Genomic DNA, 24325 nt, shown 5'->3' with positions numbered 1-24325 from the left:
AAAAAGATAATACCAAGTATATTCTATGTTGAAAGTTTCACCGTTATATCTTTAAAAACAAAAAAGTTCAATAAAAAAATGTTGCTTTTTTTGTCACACAAAATCTTGTGCCTGTTTCTCAGCATTATGATTTTGTGGACGACTGGCTCCCTTGACATCTACGGCGACGATATTGAAAAAGATAAGATGTATTGATAAAAACTTCTACATAGTACATTGCGACTGTAGTACTGCGACCAGCTATGCCTGTGGCAGGTTGCAGAATTGATTTTGGCCAATTGGACCATATAAGAATCGAGTCATGAAAGTGTGTAGATTATTTATTTTGACCATGTCCGATCATCTTAGGATCAGTGCATCCATTCTATACACAAAACTGCTATCGAGGGTAATTTATCATATTTATGTATGTGGTATGCCGTATTGCGGTAAATGCAAATTTTTTAATAAAATTCTGTTCACAAAAAATAATATAGTTTGATGCTAAACTCTAATGCATTTTTAATGGTTAAGTAATGAGGTTGGACAGTTTCTAGTGATGGTATTAGGTTTCTCCTTGTTCAGTCTGCAGCTGATGGGATTTGTAATAAAACTGTAGTAAACTGATGTGTAACTGTACAGAGGCAGAGTGTAATTTGAGAGATGTAGGTACATGAAATAGCGGGAGAAATTTTTAGTTTCCAGATGACCAAGACACGGAAGTCGCATTATACACAATTGCATCATCTATAAATGCAAAAATTTGACAGTCAAGGAGCGAAGGTATAATGGGACAGAGGTAAAAAACTAGGTACACAGTTTATACATTTTTTATCCATTTATTTTAAAAACTCAAATTATTTGAATGAATTGACAGAGGCTTGTGTGGTTAATCGAATATTTAAAACCTATTTTTACGGCAGCATTCGTGTTACCAACGATTTAAAATTAATGTATATGGGACAAAAATTTCAAAAACATTAAAAAAAAAAATAAGTTCAAAAATAATATGGACATTTAAAGTATCTTATCTTAAAAAAAACTTCAATATAGGTAATTATGTAAACTTCTAATCTAACTTGTTTTGACTTATAAATTAAAAAAAATTGAAGATATTTTGTATTCTAAAAATTATCAAAATGTACAATTTTTTTCACAGAAGAAATCACTAACAGAAAAATTACTTACTATAAGATTATTATAGTTTTTTTTAATTAAAAAAATCACTACAATGATTAAGTATTTAATTTTTATGCATCGCAAAACTCGAGTAATATAATATAATAATAGAACGAATAATAGATGATATAGAGGAATTCTTTTATACTAGCAATTATAAGGCGTCGTACGACTACTATCAAAAATATTTTAAAAACTAACGCGTAAATGTTAAAGGAATATCAAATTGAAAAGTCAAAACTTCAAAAGAAAATTATAGAATCGCAGGAATGAATATTTGCAAAAAAAATGTTAGTTTGAAAAAATCATCACAGATGGTGTTGTGTAAATTTAAAAAAAAGTTTTTTTAAAATAAAAAATAAAATGCACTGAAATAATATTAAAAAAATTATATAAAGTTTAGACACCATATTTTTTTTACAAATTATATTACAATAATATAGCATACAAGACATGACACTGATACTGCACCGCGAATATTATCTCCATTAAAAAAATAGATGCTGTTTTTTTTTTAAACAGATAGAATAACCGAAAAAATCTACGTTTACTCGGAATACAAAAAATCTACTAGCAAAGTTTTGCAATAACATTGAAAACAGTCTCAAATGAAATAATAATAGGGATCCATTGACACCACAAGCTTGTAAAATTACAATGAAAGAAAAGGAGAGAATACTCATTAGATAAAATATAACATCATGTAATAATATGTTGTGTATCTTCTATGTATTATTGCAATTAAAAAATAAACATACAATGATAATAATAAGTATGCAAGATTTTTTTGGATTTTTTAAAATTATAATCAGTTTTTTTTGACAACAATTTTCCATTGAATTTTTCAATATTTTTTTTGTATTTTTTCTTATTTTTTTTCATACTCCGCACACAAAATGGAGGGGGGTTAGTCGTGAATATACTATGTATTTTAAACGTGGTTAAAAGGGGTAGGGGAAGGGAAGTTTCATCATTTATCGACGAGTATAATCGCACGATTATTTTACAAGTTCAGTACACCAGTCATCGTGATTATAAAACTTATTTATACGTCCTAGTATTTTTTACGTTACAATACTTTTCGAAACAAGTTTGTTATTTGTACTTGCAATATTAATAAAATTCTGATATACCGAAACTTATCAAATCATCGTGAGCTCGGATATGACAATTTATACAACAAGATATTATTGATAGAAAGTGCTTGTTGAAATTGTCATAGTGACGATTTCCGAATTACTCCATGACGTAAACCATGTAGAGATAATCGGGACGTGCCGTTTGAAGAAGCCCTTTATCTTCAGCTCCTCCGGGTGACAGAAGTTGGAATCCCATGAACATGAAAGCGCGCAAAAGAGCAGCACGGTCAGAGCGTGACTTGCGCACGCACAGGACACATCTGGTGAAAATAGGAGACAAAATATAATTAAAATAAATTCAGCATGTAAGTTTTTTTTACCAACGGCTAAATTCAAAACTCCCTTAAGGTGACGCATCAGTGAAACGGCAAATAATTTTCAACTGTAGGCGCGACGAAATTTTGGACTCGCTCGCATTCAGTGAGAGAACGTCGAGCTAGAAGCACGTCACTTTGCTTCGTGATGGCGACGGGCCAATTAATTCTTAAATCGTGTAAAGATGACTAAAAACGTTACCCATTTACTTTAAAAAGAAAACATGTCAATAAATATATTATTATTGTTACTAATAGAACAATAAACAGAACATAAAATGGACGTATGTTGGATTTATATGACAAATAAGATTTCGTTTGACAGGCATCATTTGCACCCGCGACCCGCAATCCCCGCATCGCCTAGCATCATTGATATACTACTGGATGAATCATATGCTTCTTAAAATGACGCCCGATTTTCAGCGAGTCGGCCTTTGTTAAAACTTACTGGGTAAGCCCGATCTAGCTTGCATCTTACTCTAACTAATAGTCAGCGCATGACGACTTGCTCTGTCTGCTTTGCGTTGCAACCACCCTTAGGTTCACTATTCCAAGAACGCAAATTTAGTTTTACAGCCAGGGCAATACGGGTGAAATTCGGGAATCCATGTTATCGGTCTTAACGCATTATACCTACAAGGAAATATTATAAGACGATATTCATAATATCTTTTATGGTACACTTTTAAAATGACACTTGTATGGGAACTGCTCATCTAGTAGTATATCAATGCCTAGCATCGATCTTTTTAGACCGTGCCTCAACTAATGTACGGCCTTAAAGAAATATGAATCTATTCTTTTAGTTATATAATATTGTACCAACAGGCCGTCTGAACTGTCAAAAGGTGTTATCTTTGAACAGCACCTCGCTTAGCCGTGCTGATTTTGAGAACGAGACAGAGTATGTCAATTTTATATTATTGAGACGCAACATCTGACTGTTTTCTGACATGATTAAGAAAATTGTAGGTTATGTTGATATGTCTGACATGTCAATATCAAATTCTTGTTTTTCATTACCAACTAGATGGCGCTCGTTCGGCATTTCGAACATATCTGAATTTGGCCGACACATCTACTAATCTAAATTTTCACTGTATTATGAATTAGAGATAGCCGCCGCTAACCATTTAATGTGAAGAATACCTTCCATTCTAATTTATAAGAATGAAAATAACGGAAACGTGCTAAAGTGATAACAGTTATGAATAGACCTGCAGCAAATGGTATGTCCCTTTACATGTTAATGCATTATGCAGTCCAATTGGAATCGCAGCAAGAATATATTATATCATTAGGATCATAATACATTCGGATTGTCCACAATTAACGACTCCGTCTGCCTGTACAAGAGACTGATACTTTCGTCCAAATTTTTAAAGGTTATATCATTGGAATCATTATTTATATCATTTCTGCGAGGCAACGTTAGTTGATGGAAGTTTTAAATTATTCCAGTGTTTCAGGGTAAAACAAATTCGCATTTTAGGGCCACTACATTCATTATCCATAAACATTTAATTTGACACAGAATGGTGAGAGAAAAATGGGAAAATGGGTATCATTATAATATTAAAAAAGATGTTGATGGTTGTACCTGGCACATCCAAGACGCTCTTCGGCAAATTCAAGGAGCGTGATGAAGGACTCCTTGGAACCGTTGCTGAGAACAGGTGGAACTGTCATGTACAGGGTGTTGTCATGGAGAACCTAACAAATAAAAATGAAATATATCAATATATAAACAAAATCAAGAAACCGATCATAGCTGTTAATTTTCGTAGTATCTGTTAGTGGTATTAACAATTTATTCTAGTCCTCGTTTGAACATTAAAAATGAATGCCTTAAAATTATTATAAGCTAACGGTGTTGTTCCAAATAGATAAAAATCCTAATAACAACTGAAATTTGGCATGCTTGTGGATCAAAAATATTTGGTATTATCCTCCTGTTTGCTCTGAATCTGCAGAAGCTCCTCTCCTGCAATACTGGTAGAATTTCGAGCAAAGACCCATCCTCGGTAGAGAAGTTATATGTCGGTATACAGAGCAGTTTCGTATTTTTTATATTTCCTCAATGTGGCCATGTTGAGAACAGATTGACTACCGACTTTCTAAATGTTTTTCGGTAATTCCAAATTTATTTTTGTATGCGATAATGCGATAATATCAAATAATATCAACACAACATATATGGCTTAAAATAAAAATAATTAAATGTAAAAAAGATGCCTTATTTTTGACTTCGAAGTCAGAGCAGCCTTTAAAGACTCGGATCCCATGTCTAACCTACTGCAAAAAGAAGTATGGCTTACTGTTTCCCAAACGTTGTGAGTGGTTTCCGTCAGATAAATGTTAAAGTTGATCTTCACAGGCTTCACATCTTTCAGCTCTACGATCTTAGCGATGACCTGACAAAAACAGGAATTATTAGCAAATGACAACACTTTATTATATAAATGGAATCTTACAAAATGTGATCCTGAGTTGACGTCCTGCCTCTGGGCTAGACACAGCATGACTAACATAACATGCACCAGACAAAATACATGATAATAAGGATTACCTTTAATTTGTAAATGCATCGAAAAACGACATTACATAAGTAATAATTATATTATTTTTTTTTGACCATATCAGATCCTAATAAGATCATATGATCCACAGAGTGGAAGTTTGTATTAACAGAATTGTTTTATGAGAAATGGATGTTAGCCATTTGCCCAAGCTATTAGGTCAATACTCTGACTCAAACACAAACTGAAAAACAATAAGTGAGGCGTCTAATTCCAAAAAGCGATCAAGTCCACATTTGGTCAAAATCGAGAAAAAAATACGCACATATTCTTTGTATAATTTTACACAATATGTATTGATCTATAAATTCCAAAACGCGACATAACCCTACGAAAAAAAATTAAAGTCTCGATTTATTACAAAAAGCGCCAAGTGCGTTTTTCATATTATATTTTAAAGCTTGGTTGATTTCGCGCGTGTTTATGTCAACCAATAAGGGAACGTTCAATATTGAAAAGGGCGTCTCCCATGCTGTAGCATCTGGTAAACTTATGACAGTGCCACGGAAATATGTGCCTTATGCGGGATAAATTAAAAAGTGAAGTACAAGTAGCGCTAAGTCCAATTTTATTTTGCCTATATTTATTACATTTAAGAGTTTATGGGCTGAAACAAATTGCCATTTGGTTCTAATTTCGGCATAGAATACAACGGAAAAATCATCTCACGTTAAAACAAATAATTGAAGCTTGAAACATAAAAACGTTGTTTCCCGAAAATATTGAATTGTGGACTTGTCGCTTTTTGTAATTAGACGCCTCAAGTGTATTTGCCAGACCCAGGATTCGAACCTGGGACCCACGACATTAAAGGCCGACACTTAAGATATTTTCTTCATAATCATTTTAACTTTTTATATTTATTTCGTTAGGTTGCAAAAAACCTGTGAATATTTAAACAAAGATTCGAAAAAATAGTCACTATTTACGGAAATACATTTATCTTTCAAAGAATCATAATATTTTCTTCTATTCACTAGGCACTTTTTGTGGAGAAAGAAGGAAGTGGACATTTTTGGTTAAAAAAACATCTGCTCCCGCATGCAACAAATTTTGAAGCACACAGCATGAATATTGTTTGTGTGCTGTTCAAAAAGTCACCACATCGTCAACGTACCACGCATGGAGTACGTACTATTTTATTTGATAATGTAACCGATATTTCCGCACATATTATTTTCTTAAACGTCAATACATCACCAATTTCTTTGGCAGGTGTACAATGACGTTTATCTGATTCGACAGGAGGTCGCGTTGCATCACTGTCTTGTGTTTGGGAGAGACTTGCAAGATTGCTGGCAGTTATAATTTATGGCTATGCTACGGTGGTGTTGAGGTTACCTCTTCCCTGTATTGGGCTGCAGCTGTGTCGCTGCTGAGCGGTGAGGGCAGCGTCGAGGGAGTCGACGAGTTTGAAGAGGAAGGAGACCCATCGGCTTCCCATAGAGCTAGATCCCCTGAAACAAAAAAAATATGTCAGTTGGCATGTTATGTGTCGGACTCAGTGGAATTTCAACATCTGACGTGCTGTCATAATATTGAAAGAAGAAATTTTAAATTACCAGTATCACTGAAATGCTTTAACCGGTTCTCGCTCTATGAGACCGTGATCGTCAGGCCGCAGATACAAATTTCAAGAGGTATTTCCCCCGACTTCAAACTAAATTACTAGGCACTGTCGATTGAATAATTATGAAATACTATGCCACAAATTATCGGTATTAAGGCAATTGTAGGAAGAGCTTTGCTCTACATTTAAAGTGTGTCGTTAAAAATCTGTGGCCTGTCAGATATTGCCATAGTAAAATCGGAAGGAATAGAAAAGGTCAAACAAAGGCTATATGAAATAATTGTTTTAAGATTGCAATTTCATTATGTGAATAAGTTTATAATGAAAATACGTAAAATAGGTTGAAATGAGTAACTAAATAAAAGAACTCACATGGGTATTCGTCGGCGTTAGTCGAGTGTTGGTGTAGGTGGGGGGAAGGGGGCGGCGGAGTATCTTCTTGCTTGGCAGGGACATCAGGACCACCACAGAGGCCCGGCACCCAGGCAAACCGAGAAACACTCGGCCGCCCCCGCAGACGCTGCGGACCGCTTGCTGCCTCCCGCCGACAGGGACACACCTGACGAGGCTTGCTGGCGACTGGCTGAAGTACTGCAAAAATAAGATCACAATTCTATATTTTTATGCAAGCGAACTACTATGGTTCTTTTTATTACATTTGATGACGGCTACCAATCGCCAATTCATTTAATTATGATAAAATAATTGTATTTTTAATTGAAGAGCACTTAAAAAATTACATACGTATACAATTCTCATATGAAAAGAAGTATTTTTTCCTATCTACGAATATTCTTTAAAATTATGAAGGTTTTATAACAAGGTTATTAATTAATAAAAAATTCGGTTCACTGAAAATTTACCACAAACGATATAGTATTTTAAATCGAGGATGTTTTTTACCATTTCTGTTTTTATTTTATGGTTCTTATTAAAAAATGACTCCCAAGTTTGAATTGTTATGTATTGTGGTAAAAATTATCTACAATATTACAGCGACAAGATAGATTTTCGAATAGTCTTGTGAATCTATCTGGGTACACACACAATCGTGTAGGTTTGAGAAGGTACACCTAAGAAATGAATGCAATAACAGTATTTTTGTGTAAAAAATGTGAACACCTATTTTTTTAATTTGCGTGGAAACCATTTCAAATAGAATTTGTAGCATCATCAGATAAAACTCAAGGACATGTCACTATTTTATACTCCGTATTAAAAAAAAAACCGTATTGAAATTGCAACTGCGTAGAATGACAATAATAATTATTTAAACGTATTTCTTTGCTTATAATTGCAAAAACAGAGGGTTACAGCTGATGAAATAACAACAAACAAATAAGTACCTATTAATAATTGTCAGAGTTGCCATAAAAATAATATTGACATTTGCAAAATAAATTTTTCTTATGTTGTGTAAAAATATGTCTCAAAATAGAATCAATAACAATTATAGTAAACGATAACAGGATTAGATTGATGCACCATTAATCATCACTAAATTTCTAAATAAAAGCCTTTCCAACCATTTATATTTAGGATTTTTTTTGTTTTCGAATATAATGGAGTTCCATAGACAAATATATAAGTTTACTTATTAAATTAAACCGACCACGCTTTGCCTTCCTTAATATCTAGTAAAATTCATAATAATTTAAGCTAAACGCTTAATTTTGAAAAAAAAATTTTTTTTAAATAATTTAAATCATTGCAGTATTTAAATGCTAAATAAAAGATATTTAATAATATATTATTATAATAACTATCAACTAGCTAGAACATCTGTATTAATTATAGGTATTATGAATGCTTCACTGTTTATGTATGGCTTTATAACCCTATCACCAGTCACCAGTATGCTTGGGCCAGCTATTAATAGATGCATTCTCAGAAGCCATAAAATGATATTAACAACATGTACATTTTTAAAAATGGAACACATAGAAAAACAAGACTGTTCATAGACAGCAAGATGTTAAGCAAACAATTCATAATGTTCACAATGTACATAATAATATGTAGGTACCTACAGACATGTTACTGAAGAAAAGTTTTTCGTTTTTCGGTCATAATCTCGATCACACTGCTCACTTTCATAGCTCTTTCCTACAATTGAGTATGTCTCTCTTTTTCCTATATACTTTTAGAAATAACTCTTTTGTTCGCAACGGGATACAACGCTCTTTGCAATGTGCATTTATAATTTATGATTATGAATTTATGCTGACGGATAACTATCAATTATATGTATTTACTGGATAATGCCATCGATTTTGAATATAATAACACTTTAATTAGATGTAATATTGATGATTCTAGGAAAAGCTAAAATATTAAGATGACAAAGTGTTTAAGTGAAATATTTGCAGTTTAATGGGCTGGGTAACTTAAGGTTACATTACAGTAACAGGAGTGTTAAATAGTGCATATTGTCAAAAATCCAACAGGTATTTATACTCGTCATATCAGCCAGGCTTAGATGAATATTGTTTATGATCCATCTTTGTGGAAAAATAAGTATAAATTAATGAAAAATGTGTTTATGAAAGATTTCTTTGGTGGGTGGATAAATATTATTTATATTACTTTCGAATGGCAAAGGTCAGTAAGGTCACTGCTTGATTATTTATTTACAAATGGTGTAGAGTTGTAGAACAATAAAACCAACAGAGGAAGTATGATAGAATTAATTAACAATTATTTAAAATACATTTTGAATAAATTGAAAGACCTCATTCCTTTAACATTGAATAAATTAAATATTTAAGAAAATTAATGCTGATATTTGCTTAATATCTTGTTTATTGAATTATGTTCCAAGTAATCTTTCTTATCATTGACAAACAAGACATAATTCAGAACAAAGGTAGGTACCTATATAAATTATTTTAAAGCTGGCTTACACAATATTTACCTATTTTATAATTTTACATGTAGGTAATGTTTGGCAAATAAATTATTGTTTTCTTCATAAAATGATAATAATTATTGTAACAAAGTTTTAAAGTGTCCTTCAAGAATAAAATTTGACACCAACGCCTCCAGTAAACATGTTTTGGATGCATTTTCAACATTCTATTTCTGAAATAACTTCAGGGCAACCGACTAATGCATTTCCTATATAATCAACCTCAATATGATTATACGAAACTGACCTAAATGTTCATCCGTGTATAACAACTAATTTTATTCAAATAGTTTAATAAATATAACATATTGAATAAATAGCAATGATTTCATAAATTAATGTAATTTCGACTTATCATTGTAAATACCCATCATGATAAACAAAAATAATTAGCACGCAGTAGGTACATCCATCCTAGATAAGGATAATATTGGCTAAATATAACTTGAAATCAAAGGCCATAAAATAGAATAAGATAATACTTTGTTGATTTTTGAATATGGAACAAAACATAATATATTGTCTATTGTCTAAGTTCAAGATGGTCATAGATCAACTCAATCGATGGAGGAAAATTTTGAGTGTATTAAAATAGCTAATAGCTAAGCAAACAATTGATTTTTATTACCTATTTCAATAAATAATAATATGTTTTATGTATTTTCTCACTCTTTATGATTATTATTGATTTAAAAAACACAATCACACCAAGTTATCAACGATAAGCAAAACTAAGCTGTAATAGATAACCCTGCAGAACAATCATGTTGTTTTCCAACAATCAAATAATAATGAGTGATGAAAGTGTAAGAAAATGAATGAGTCATATTAATCTCACATCTCTAGAAACAATATTGATTAAGATATACTTTGGAATGCATTAAAAAAGACAAGACAAAAAGTTAGGATTTTTATGTCCACCATTACCCAATTCTCTGACATACAAATTAGATACGATACTATGAAATATTTACATGTTATATGCAGGAGTTCATATAATATAATTCAACGTTTGAAATAAAGCTTATAAATTTTCATATCAGAATATCATTTCAATTCTCGGCTCGTCAATGATTGAATTATTGACACATCCATATTAATGTCTGCCAGCCCTGATTTAGATATTACATTGCATTAAATAAAACATACTTATAACTGTCTACAAAGTATTGTTACAATGTTAATATAATAAATATTATGTATATAGATTGGGTTAAAGGTTAACGACTGCTGCTCACTGGAATAAACATGCCATCCCAACTATGAGATATCCTTTACACAATAGCCAATATGAAATTTGTACAGTAACATGTACATAATGTCAACATTGGTCAGTATGATGTAACATTTTACAGGCGTCGGTGGTATTTTAATTTGAATGGCTTTCATTTATTTGTAGCGTTCATGTGCCGTATTCTGATGTTATTAAGGCGAATTCTTCACTGAGCCTTTTTTAAAGAGGCACCTAGCGGAAAATTACGAAGCTTGCAATTTGAGATATTTTTTTGATAATTTACAATTTCAACTGTATTAATGAATAAATATGTATCTGAAAACATTAAAAATAAAAATATTTTTTATTTAAGTCAAAGACAAACTTACAATTGTAAAAAATGTAATAAAATGTGAATTTGTTCTATCGGTCCGCACCCTATTATTACATATATTTTATGTTCATATTTATTAATAAAATTTAGTTTATTAAGTTTTCTAAGCATCACCTAAGCGATTTTTGACAAATTCATAGTTTTAGTATTTTTTATATCTATTTTAAAAAACATCGATTTTTATAAAAAATATAAATGTGTATAACTTGAAATCCTTTTCATTTATATCAAATCAATTATTTTTATAAATATAAATAAAATATTTAAATTAATATAAATAAAAAGGATTTTAAGTTATACACATTTATATTTTTTATAAAAATCGATGTTTTTTAAAATAGATATAAAAAATACTAAAACTATGAATTTGTCAAAAATCGCTTAGGTGATGCTTAGAAAACTTAATAAACTAAATTTTAATAATAAATATGATCATAAAATATATGTAATAATAGGGTGCGGACCGATAGAACAAATTCACATTTTATTACATTTTTTACAATTGTAAGTTTGTCTTTGACTTAAAATAAAAAATATTTTTATTTTTAATGTTTTCAGATACATATTTATTCATTAATACAGTTGAAATTGTAAATTATCAAAAAAATGTCTCAAATTGCAAGCTTCGTATTTTTCCGCTAGGTGCCTCTTTAAAAAAGGCTCAGTGAAGACTTCGCCTTAAGAGAAAAAAAAACAAGTTAAGTACAATATCGTCAATTCATAGTTAATCTGCACGAGTTACCTGATCTATGGATACATGTCAATGATACATCGATACAATGTTATGTATGTCAAAAGATAGGGACAGCATTGACTATAATAAGCGGCACATACGGCTTTTTAATTTTTAAATCATTACATTAACGAATATGGGGTGGCAACAGTACCTACTTATAAATTGTGAAGAAACGAAGACCTGCGTATAATTATTGTTGAATTGATTGAAACATAGTGTATCATAGTTTAGTCATGTGACCAATTATTATTATTACTACCTACAGAATAGGTATCATTTTGTTTTAGGAGTTTACTAATTCCAAGTAAGGAAGCTTCCTTATCAGTTTCTTATCAGGAAATTTGATGAAAATAACACATGTGTCACAATAACGTCATACAATACTAAGAATATATTGCTACAACAATTTTTTTATCGATTGGCTTAGTGGTTAATGCAAGGCATTGCTTCCAAAGGACCAATGTGTAACTAAAGCGTCAATTACATTGAGCTTTTTTATGAGCTGATTATTGGCAAATTTATAATCTGCCTGTAAATTCGCCCAGTGTAATCATCGAATAAGCTAATAAGCAGGTTGTAAACACTCCACCTAGAAAAGTTGAAAGCCGATCAACTTTTCACACTACACGCCGGCGTGTGGGCTTACTGCGTCTGCGCAGTAGAGCGATGGTGGTGGAAAAACGAACTACTCATTTTGAAATTTACATTTTTGACGTTTAATGGAAACATTGTTATGGAGCGTAGCGACCTCCCGGTAAAAAAACGAACTACGTTCCGTCAAAATCGCTCGCTGGCTTGTGGCTTATCAGCGAATGGAAATTTTTGTGTGTAATCATGAAGTCGCAGTAGCTGAACCGCCCGCTTTTAAATTCGCCAATAAGCAGCTCGTAAAAAAGCTCAATGTAATTGACGCTTAAGGAAAATATAATGTCAACGGAATATTATAAAATATATGGCATACACATACAATGTGTAGGTAGAAAGGCGCTGTCAGATAATTTATTGCAAATATCGGTCACACCCTGTTCCATAAATCACCCGGTCGCGGCATATGGGGCCACAATTTGGAGTCATCGTCGCAGGTTGATTGTTAGCCATTCACTCAACTTCTACTTAAGGGTGGAAAGGCATCAGAAATAATCTGGATTTTATTATTTTGAAAGACTAAAACATGATTTAGCATGAACAAATCATGTTTTAAAGAGTATTATATGATAAAGTCAACATTCTGTAAGTGAGGTCCGATACTATTTCATGAAAAAATATTGATTTTTTACATTTATCAGTGTTTGGCGGGGTACATGGTAAGACAAAAACATTCAAATTAGATACATCCTTATGAAAATAATAACATTTTATATAGAAGAGCCATTGGAGTACATATAACCCAATGTTGGGAATACAACCATATAGGTATCTTTGAATACCTTTCACACATAAATGAATATATTATTTTATTTTGAGTAGGTGTATGTGGAAACTGCTTGTAATCCAATTTTTTTTTTACACTTTTACTCCTTATGTCACTTGTGCTCATTTAATCCTCAGACCCTGTTACTAGTAACTGAACTGACGTTTACTTAATTAAAGATTAATTCTGTTTTAAAGGTTTACATAGTTCATAGACATAGAGACATGATTTTTCAATGTAGGTTTACAGTGTAATTTACACGAAACTAGGTACCTATAATCAGTAAAATATTTTGTTTAGTATTAGTAATGCATTAATATAAAGCGTCAATTACATTGAGCTTCTTTATGAGCTGTTTGTTGGCGAATTTATAATCTGCCTGTAAAGTCGCCCAGTGTAATCATCGAACAAGCTAACATGTTCGATGATTACACTGGGCGACTTTACAGGCAGATTATAAATTCGCCAACAAACAGCTCGTAAAGAAGCTCAGTGTAATTGAAGCTTAATGCACTATTTATTTTTTCTACTTGAAATGACTTCAGTATTAGGAATCCTGAACATTTAACGTTAGCGGGCACCCTGTAATTGAAGAGATAGCACATCAGTATCACACGGAAAAAATGTATGAAGAGCACGTGACGATTGAATTGGGTGAATTCACTTATCAGTATTATTAAAAATCAATGCACAATAATTACCCTTGGGCAGGGCCCATTCCGTAAGCAGTCTCTAAGTTTTTATTAGTACTAAACGGCATTTGGGATACAAGCATGGCCATTTTTAACGGAAAACTGCGACTTTGCACCAAATTACACTGAAAACTGGAACGCGGCGCGACAACACGCACTAAATGCCCACAGAGGAAATAATAAAAAAAAGGACAAATAAACACCGACTCGTATCCAAATTCGAATTGGAATAATGTATCTCGGTTGAAATAGGAAAGGGCTTTCGAAAAGATAACGTCACACAAAGGAGTGAAGCGAATTCAAGATGGCGGCTGGCTCGTGTACTGAGAAAATGTCTGTCGTATACTATTCGAACGTCAAGTCAAAACTGCCAGCTGTTCAAAAAATTCGAATCATATGATCGCGTCAGAGGTCGGCGGCGCTCAAACTTTTATACGCGAGAACCGTCGATTACGTCATCACGACGTGACTAGGTTCAAAAATTTTAAAAATATTTTTTTTAAATTCCTTATAATTGTATAGTTACCTATGTTTTGTTTTATTATAATATGTTGTGTAAAATTTTGTATTGTTCGTATATGTTTAAGCCGCGTTGACACGGTCCAAGTACACTTGGACCGAGTGCCATCCGTATGAGACATCTTCATAGTAATCATTCCTACCCAAGTTACTTGGACCGCGTCCTACTCATCCAAGTTAGCTTGGATAGGAATAATTAGTATGAAGCTGTCACTTGGATGGCACTCGATCCAAGTGTACTTGGACCGTGTCAACGCGGCTTTACCCGCACATGCCTAAAGCGTCAATTACATTGAGCTTCTTAACGAGCTGTTTGTTGGCGAATTAACAATCTGCCTGTAAAGTCGCCCAGTGTAATCATCGAACAAGCTAATAAGCAGGTTGTAAACACTCTACCGAGAAAAGTTGAAAGCCGGTCCACTTTACACGCTACACGCCGGCGTGTGGGCCTACTGCGTCTGCGCAGTAGCAACCTCCCGGTAAAAAAACGTACTACGTTCTGTCAAAATAGTCGCTGGCTTTTGGCTTCTCAGCGAATGGAAAGTTTTGTGTGTAATCATCAAATCGCAGTAGCTGAATCGCCCGCTTTTAAATTCACCAACAAACAGCTCTTAAAGAAGCTCAATGTAATTGACGCTTAACGTAGGTCAAAATAGAGCTTTTATGGTATTTTCAAAGCATTAGCCTGAACATTCCTTAAACGTTGTAGATAATCTAGTTGTATAATTTTGAAGCCTTATTATCCTTTATATTTATTTTAAACATTTTACGACTGCAAAAAGTATTTTTATTAGATAAAATAGTATTATTTTAAACCTCTCGATCTAATGTTTAAGAATATAGTCATATTTCAGTACATCCATGTGCAGTGGTGTTAAGATTTTTTAGGTTTATTAATTTTTAAACGCATTTACAAAACCATTAGTAAAATTTATGTTGACATTATTAAAGTGAAATATTTACGATAAAAAATTATATTGCAATGCATTTATGCTGTCCTTTACAACGACAAACTGCCGCCATATGAATCATAATAAACATGTACCGTTATAATTTATAAGAAATAATTATTATTAATCACTAATCAGTAATAATCAGTAATAATCACACAGTTTTGCAACAACGACAATGGGCCGCTGCCTGGCAACAAAATGTCGTAAGTTGGCCCACTGAATTAAAACAAACATTACATTGCGATAAAATAAAATAAGGTTGCATTTTAATAAAAAATAATGTATGAAAATCTGCAGTGACGATGTAATTAGCACACAAGGACACTACGTTTAATAGTTGCAAATACAATTTGTATGCAAAGTTGTCACTAAAACAAACAATAAATAGGTGCTAAATTCGTCTACATTTTATATTATTAAATTTATTAACTACGTACGTGCAAGCAGTGGTGTGCACACGCGATATGAAGGACATTCATTTATTTATATCGCTCCAATTAAAATTTAATATATTACAATAATTATAATAGAAGTCCAGTAGATACAGGGAACTGAAATACCTAAAGGGTATGGACTGTGGAGTAACAGGCAACCGATCTCGAGTGTGGAAGAATATATATGGGATAAACTTGAACACGTGTCGAGAATACATAATTCTAAGATTGTCCTTCGTTCTGACAACTGCCTTCAGTTTATGCGCGGACGCTCATTCAATATTGGTGTATTTGAAGGATGCAACACACACTATTGCACGTCTATGTGTGGTTCATTTTCGTAGGACACTCACATAATTCAAAACCCTGCGTCAAAATGTAGTGGATTTGGGTATAGATTTATCGCATTTTTTTCAATTACAATTATTACGCCATACTCGTACATATCGGTCCACCAATTTTGAAACAGTCTGCCAGAATTACTATTACTAGCTTCACCAAGTTTTTGTTCCTTATTTGGTGCAGTCATTTTTGGTGGGTAGAAATGAAATTGTTAGTTTTTTAATGTATCAATTAATTTGGTTATTTAAGCACAAATTGACACCTGAATTGCTCCGATCAGTGGGTCTATTCTATACTTATCGAACACTAAATTGATAAATAGTATCAAACTTAGGGTAGGTTTGTATCAAAATATTAGCACTTATTGTAACAATTACACGAAGCCGGTTTTTATTGTTGCAATAAGTGCGATATTTTAACAGCAGCAAGATAGGTGCTGTTAACATATAGCACTTATTGCAACAATAAAAACCGGCTTCGTGTAATTGTTACAATAAGTGCTAATATTTTGATACAAACCTACCCTAAGTTTGATAATATTTTTCACTTTATCACTTTAGCGGTCGATAAGCATAGAATAGACCCACTGATGAGGCATTCGCTCGCTACAACAGTGGTCTCGAGCATTGTAAATCGATCAAAACTAGAGGCATTCCACGCCGCTTGGACCGACCGACCTATGCAAGTATATATTAAAATTAAACGTAATGCAATCTGAATATTTTATACAATGTGATCTGTCATTTATCATTATTGGTATTTTATTCTCTCTTCAAACGCGTGCCATAGGTTCGCCACCACTGATCTATATTATGTAGCAGCGGCGAAGGGTGGAGGTAGGCTGTTAAGATTCGCCATAAATGGTGGACATTACAATTCACAGACGATATTGGTTAGTTTTCAAAAATCAATTAAACCCTGCCTAACCTAACAGCCTACCTCCACCCTTCGGTACTGTTACTATGTAGTTGAATAACGACACGGCCCCTGCGTGTTCTTCAATGGCCCGAGCGGCGTGTCTAGCCGGCTGCTTAATTATCCAGGCCACGATCCTCATTAATTTATGAGATCCAGATGAGGGAGAATAATTAATTGATATTATTATTTGTTTTACGATTAATAAACAATCGTCATTTTGAGAGTGATTGCTATAATATTATTATACAATCATTGTATGTACGTATTGAACCCCAGACATATCATATTCATTGCATATTGCCACGTAAAATAATGATGTGAATAATAATAATCATTAGCAATTATTGGTCAACATGTTTAGTAATTTTATTACAATTTTAAATATAATATAAACATGATGCGATAAGTTAACGACGTGTCCATGTTCCACGAGTCTAGTCTGACCTTTAGATAGCTTTTCAAAGAGATAATAAAGTTGATTGTAGTCGGGAAACATTGTCGCTATCGTAAAGCATACATATGTTATGATGAGTCGTACACAGCAGAGATAGTGGCTACTCAATGTGCAGCCTACGCAAAAAAGGACGATATCTCTCTCTGCATGTGCATGTATTCCAAGCATGGCCCCCACAAGGGGGGGGGGGGCTGACAGAGCTCTAGCTCTCACGAGAAGAATTTTATTTTATAATTATTTTTATTGTGTTTCCTGTAGAGAAGGGAAGAAGTAGCATGCGTATTTAGCTACCACAAAAGGGGGTCGCAATTAGTGTTGTTCATAATAATATGACGCCGAGTACAGACAACTCAATACTTCAAATGGATTTATTTGAAAATACAAAAAATCACTAGAAACACCTACATGAAATACCCTTCAATTTACTTCCTTAATTCCTTCCTAATTTACCGAATGTGCGAAATTGACTATTACATGAAATGGGCTAAATTTTGCCTAAATCATGAAAAATGCAAGCCCGTTGCCTTATTCATGAATTAGACAAAATATCTGGTGAGTGCATGAATTCGGCAGTAATTTTTCTGCCTTGTTCATGCATTGGACAAATTAGTGAGTAGCGCTACTGTGGTATTTTTTGCAACTAAGCTAAATGTGTGAAATGCTTGCGGATTGGTCAAAATGTACGTATATTATCTATGGTCAAAATAGGTGGTCGCGCTCCACTAATTAAACTAACCAAATGTGTCAAATGTCATTGATTATAATATAAAAATATACCAATCAATAACTACAATGACGTTCATATCCATTTACTATGCGCAAAAAAACTAGAACTATAATATGATATTGATAACTGTTAAAAGGTATTTTCGCGATTTGATTCGTGCTTAGGTATCGATCGTGCAATGGTCGATTGTATGTTTTTGATAGTTTGTTGACACTTGTTAGCTAACCTCAAAATGGACATTCAGTTGAATAATTCAGAATTTCAAAACCTAACCCAAACTAACCTAATAATATTATAATTATGTCCAATTATAACTAATAAAACCATCCGTATTAAATTTACTTTTTCTACTGTCATGTTGACAGTTTAAGAATTCCATGTCCTGGTGAATTCATGTACTCGGCCGAAAATTTACCTAATTCATGAATAAGGCAACACGCATGACTATTACATGAATTAGCCAAAATTTAGCCCATTTCATGTAATAGTCAATTTCGCACATTTGGCGTAACATATATATAATATAGAATAATAAACTATGTATAAGAAATAAGAGAAATATTACAACGTGGGACATAACGGAGAAAGAAAACAGAAGAAACCAAAGGACAATGTGGTGATAGAGATTGTCGAGCTGATAAAATGCAATGTCCCGGATGTCGCTCGGTGAGTATGTAATCTCTGGGCACTATGCAATCATACTGATACTCAATTGGCACTAAACGGCCATGGGATTGCCGTAAACCCCCACTGTATCGACGAATCAAGTTCGGCGGCGAATAGCTAGGACCGATACGAGTGGGAGGTACTAGATGAGGCCTTCACTCAGCAGTGGATTGCCCCCCGACTGATGGTGATGAACTCCATATAGTTTGAAATTATTCTCTCAACAGTTTTATCGACTGCGAGCAATTAATCGTAATGACCAATATTATTGTCCGTGAATGTACGAGTATTATAGATAGGTACGTCGTATAGCAATGCGCGTGTAAAACCTGGACATTTGACGATATTTTCTAAGAAATATCCTCAGAAAAGGAAACGCCTCTGAGGCATAGAGCTCCGTTCTGGAAGAAATAAAAGCAAAGGACCGACTATCTAGATTACAGGGGAGGGGCAAACTGCGGCCCGCCGGGTATTTTTTTGCGGCCCGCCATCATCAATTGTACTTCTGATTACGAATAACTTTTTTATAATTTTAATGTATTATCTCAGTACGTCTTTCTTGCGTCTCGTCTCACACTATGTAACCACTATTTTCTACGTTGAACATCGTGACACATCAAGGAAAAAAATATAATGCCTAAGATAAGGTAAAAAGTTTAAATGGATTTCAATTAAAACTCAAGTTATTCCTTCGACAAATATCAAATAACAACGTGGACCACTTTCCAACTTTGAAGTTGCTGAATATACCAGAATATAAATTTGAAGAATATGGTAAAATTATTAAAGCCCTGAATGACGATTTTTCACAAAGATTTGGTGACTTCCGAAAAATTGAGACAAGTTTAGCAATAGTACGCGAACCATTTTCAATAGATATTGATAGTGTACCGACAGAGCTACAACTTGAGATTATTGATCTGCAGTGTGACACTGATTTAAGAGAATTGCATTGTCGTGAAGAAATCTCCAAATTTTACAATGCCCTTAATTCAGACAAATTCGACCAACTTAAAGATTATGCAAGAAAAATGTTTGGATCAACCTATATGTGTGAACAAACATTTTCGATCATGAACCTCAATAAAAATTCTTTACGGTGAAATATCCCCGATGCCCATTTACAAGCAGTTTTGAGAATATCAACTACAAAATAAACACCTGAATTTAAAAAATGTACACCACTTTCATTCTTCTCAATAATTTTTTTGTAATGTTTATTTTTCGTGATAATAAATAGTGTATATCTAAAAATGGTATTTTGCTTGCGGCCCGCCGCTCATTTCGAATTCTTGAATTTGGCCCTCGATCCAAAAAGTTTGCCCTCCCTGATCTAGAATATTATATTACACAAAAAGAATTCTGCAGTTCTTTCGTCACTTAGCCAGAAGGGAAAACAATAACATGGAAAGGGTTGTCGTCAGCGGAAACATTGAGTCGGGACGGAAGAGGAAAGTATAGATAGACAACTCGACAGTCCAATCAAGTTACCGAGAGAATGATGCTACGAACATTTCAATAGCTTCAGCTATAGGCTATACGGACAGCAGAATACAAGGAGTACCGGATATATTATCATTGGGACACGTAAAAGTAGTGACAATCTACAACCAGCTCCCGAAATTGAATATTTTAAGAATCGGAACACTCGATAATTTCCCGAAAATATTAATAAGTACCAACACCATTCTATGTAATTTACGTAATAGGTATATGATATAGAAACTGAATCTTTTGTTTTCGACACGCAAAGCTCAGACGGTCAAATGGAATAGCATTTAAATATGGGGCATGTTGGATTAGGGTAGACAAATATTGTTTGCACCAAAGGCGAACATCAGATGTTACGACACTTCATAATATATTATATAGTTTTTAGACAAGATGCGTATAAAATTTGAACATATATAAAAAAGTGAATTTAATTTAACAGAAACGCAAAATTTAATTTTTCCACGAGACAGTAACGGGTATTTCACGAACTAGAGTTGCAATTACGCTCCGGTCCATTTAGAGAGGTCAGTCTTCAACAGTGGGGAACACAGCGCTCGAAATGGAAAATTTTATGAACCGGAGGATATTAACACAGTTATCTAATTTGATGTAGGTATATTTTATACAAATGAGATTTTTTGTTATATGGCATATCTAGCTCAGGTGGTCAAATTATTTTTTCCACGAGACGGAGCGATAATTTTGGGGATTTAAGGCTATACCAGCTGAGGCATGGTCTAAAAAGATCGTGACTAGGCGATGCGCGGATTGCGGGTCGCGGGTGTCAATGACGCAAGCCGAACGAAATATAATTTGTCATAAAAGTTCAACATGCGTCCTTTTTATGTTATGTTTATTATTATATTCGTAGTAACAATAGTATATTCATTGACATGTTTTCTTTTTTAAGTACATACGTAAAGTTTTTTAGTGATCTTCAGACGATTTAAGAATATTTTCATCCGACGCCGTGACAAAACGAATCGACGTGCAGACACCTCCACTATCGCTCTCCGAATGGCAACGCGGCCGTAATTTCGTTCTACATACAGTTGAAAATTATTTGCCGTTTCACTTATGTACGCTCTTAATGAACCGGAACGGCGCTCCGGCTCATTTCGATCCCTGGGGGGAACACGAAAAAGAATAAATAATAGGGACGTCATATTGAAAGAAAATGTATTGATACATAAAGAAACAATACTTTTTGAAGTATGTTTGCTTGTGGTATCTACTCGGAGAGCGACCACTCTGAATCAGTCCAGGTAAATGCACCCAATGGCAAATACCCACCCAGGGTTGTTATTGTTATACTCGTTATGGCTGTGGTAATTAATTAATAAGATTATGATTAGGACAACCACATGGTAATATATTATAGTCCACGCCACTGACACGGTGCGTCCATCTTGGAAGTCACGCGGCGTCAGACATCTTAAAAGTCCTTCGTTCTATTCGACCGAATATGTAAACAAAATAACGGAGAATATAAAAATAAACAGTACGTTGGTAGTGTTATTTTAATGACGTGGTGGAAATATTTGTGGGTTGCACGAAATACAACGAATTAAATGCAAGTCATTATAGGTACCTATTATTATAGGTACTGTACAAACATAAGGGCGGCAGGTTATATGAAAAGTATGGTGAAACAGGCAAGTATGATGAGGCAGGCTGGTAATCAATTTGCGGCAAAGAAAATTAAATTGTGTAAAGAAAATTAAAATGATTGACAATCAAATTTATTAATGTCCTTAGCTATCAGCTATCGACGTCATGCCCGGCGTGCATGAAACCACAACAAGGAATTTACTGGGGATATTTCATTTTATTTTTGCTTACAGGAAGGAATTTGGGATTGAAAACTTATGAGTATTGATAAACAAGCATATTTTGGCTCCCGCCAAACTGTAAAGTGGATATATCTAGCTAAGTACACGATAGTTGATCGATACACTATTGTTTAAGGAATATATCCAGTATAAAATTTAAATTAATTGAAGTGTCATGGAACAAGTACCTACAAGTGACATAATTATAAAATATTTTGGAGCTGTGTTTGCATTACATTCCCAACATTTGAGTATATCCCATGGACATGGTGCATAAAAATTTCGTTATTATTTTCATAACATCCATATAACTATAATTTGATCGCATGGTTTGTCTTCTTTTTTTTTAACTGGAAACATTAATAAATACCGCAGTATACAAGCAAGAATAGGGTAATTTGGCGATGAGAAAACGCGGAAGATGCTCTTACACAACTGCTTGTGGCTACGACCGGTATCAGCTATATCAGTGATGGCAAACTTAGATGATTATGCATGGCACGCGAATGTTTTATGTTGAAGAGAAAAAAATTAGATATACTTTTTACAAATACATATAATATATTACTTATATTATATTAAAAAATAATGACGACATAGCCGTGCGTATTTACTTGAGTTTTTAATAATATTTACCAATCGATGCGCTAACGGAAATGATGATATTCATGTATAAATGACAGATCGCATTGTATAAAAATTAGCAGGAACATATTCTTCAAGAATAAATTTAAATTGTATAGGTCGGCCCTTGGGTTTTATGCGTCTCATATAATATTATCGCACTGACCTCAACAGGCGGCGAAGGAAGCCGCACCGCGAATCTTTGATTTTGACTTTTGCTTGAGACCACTGTAGCGAAATTGTTATTACCTTTTTTCATTTTTCCTGCTGAAAAACTGCTCGGCACGTCAGACAGTCAAAAAATAATATTTGGAATTTTTTGGCACGCGTACATAAAAAGGTTCGCCAACCCTAATAAGCTATATGCTGCGTTCGCTCTCGCTGCGAGAGTCCCCATGTTGATAGTCGATCTCTACCAGCTACCCACCGCCCCTGAGCACAAGTCGCGAGCGGTGAACGCATAAGTTGCAGCTGTGAAAGGTGACAGCCACTGGTTAGGACGGTTATGCAATAAGCGCATGTTCACGATTAAAGAATTAAAAAATATACAAAATTAACACGTCAGCGTTTGAATCTGAGTCTTATTTTTGATTGCACGTGGGGAAAGTCTTTCCGCATGCTTGCCTCTTGGCAAACCAGTTGCAAGTGGCATGTATCTCTTATGTTAAGATAAAGCTTTTTTCGAAAAAGCTACATTATAATATTTCACGTTTCGGAAACTGCCCTGTGTCATCGGCACACGCGTGTGCCAATTTCTCAGAACAACATAACATAATGTTAATGAGATGAGATTTTAAATCTATTGAGAAAAAAATAAAATAATAAAAAACAAATTCTTGCCAGATAGACGCATCAAGTCGCCAAGTGCGCAGTTAGTTAGCAGTCAATTTATAGTCCTACTCGAGTGATAAGAGCTATGACGCAATTCAATCAAAAATGCATTCGATCGACTCGACAATCATTGAGAATGTGATATTGCAGAATGAATAATTAAGGAGTTATTTTTACTTCGCTGTTGTATGAAAATTTATCAACATATGAATTAAAAAGTTACATACCTACAGAGCTTGGACTATATACCTACATAGAAGTAGCCTTGTCAACTTTAGTAATACAACATTTGAAGGCATTTCTAAAACGTGTTTAGTGTGGTCATCATTTTGAGGCCAATGTCTACTCTTTATTAACATATCTTCTTCGGCCGTATCAGCCCACCACCACGAGATGCCTCCAAGAATCCCTGTC

General features: G+C 33.7%; 2 protein-coding genes across 2 annotated transcripts in view; one reads left to right on the top strand and one right to left on the bottom strand.

Annotated features, from left to right (window-relative positions):
- The window catches only part of D12 (YEATS domain containing 2 homolog D12), a 440970-nt gene that overhangs the window by 29530 nt on the left and 387115 nt on the right, over positions 1 to 24325 (top strand). The gene's annotated exons all lie outside the window — the stretch shown is intronic.
- Oda (Ornithine decarboxylase antizyme) lies at positions 799 to 8018 on the bottom strand. The gene is made up of 6 exons (XM_085943043.1): positions 7886 to 8018; positions 7136 to 7354; positions 6535 to 6650; positions 4933 to 5028; positions 4215 to 4327; positions 799 to 2557 (listed from the first exon to the last, which is right to left on the bottom strand). Exons 1-6 carry the CDS (start codon positions 7935 to 7937, stop codon positions 2395 to 2397), a joined length of 759 nt encoding a protein of 252 aa, XP_085799169.1. The 5' UTR covers positions 7938 to 8018; the 3' UTR covers positions 799 to 2394.

This window comes from Rhyacophila brunnea, unplaced genomic scaffold (assembly GCF_057557595.1).
Source record: "Rhyacophila brunnea isolate RB1 unplaced genomic scaffold, BYU_Rbru_1.0 scaffold_15, whole genome shotgun sequence".
Lineage (NCBI taxonomy): Eukaryota > Metazoa > Arthropoda > Insecta > Trichoptera > Rhyacophilidae > Rhyacophila > Rhyacophila brunnea.
Note: the sequence above shows the minus strand (reverse complement) of the source record. Positions and strands in the feature narration are given on the sequence as shown.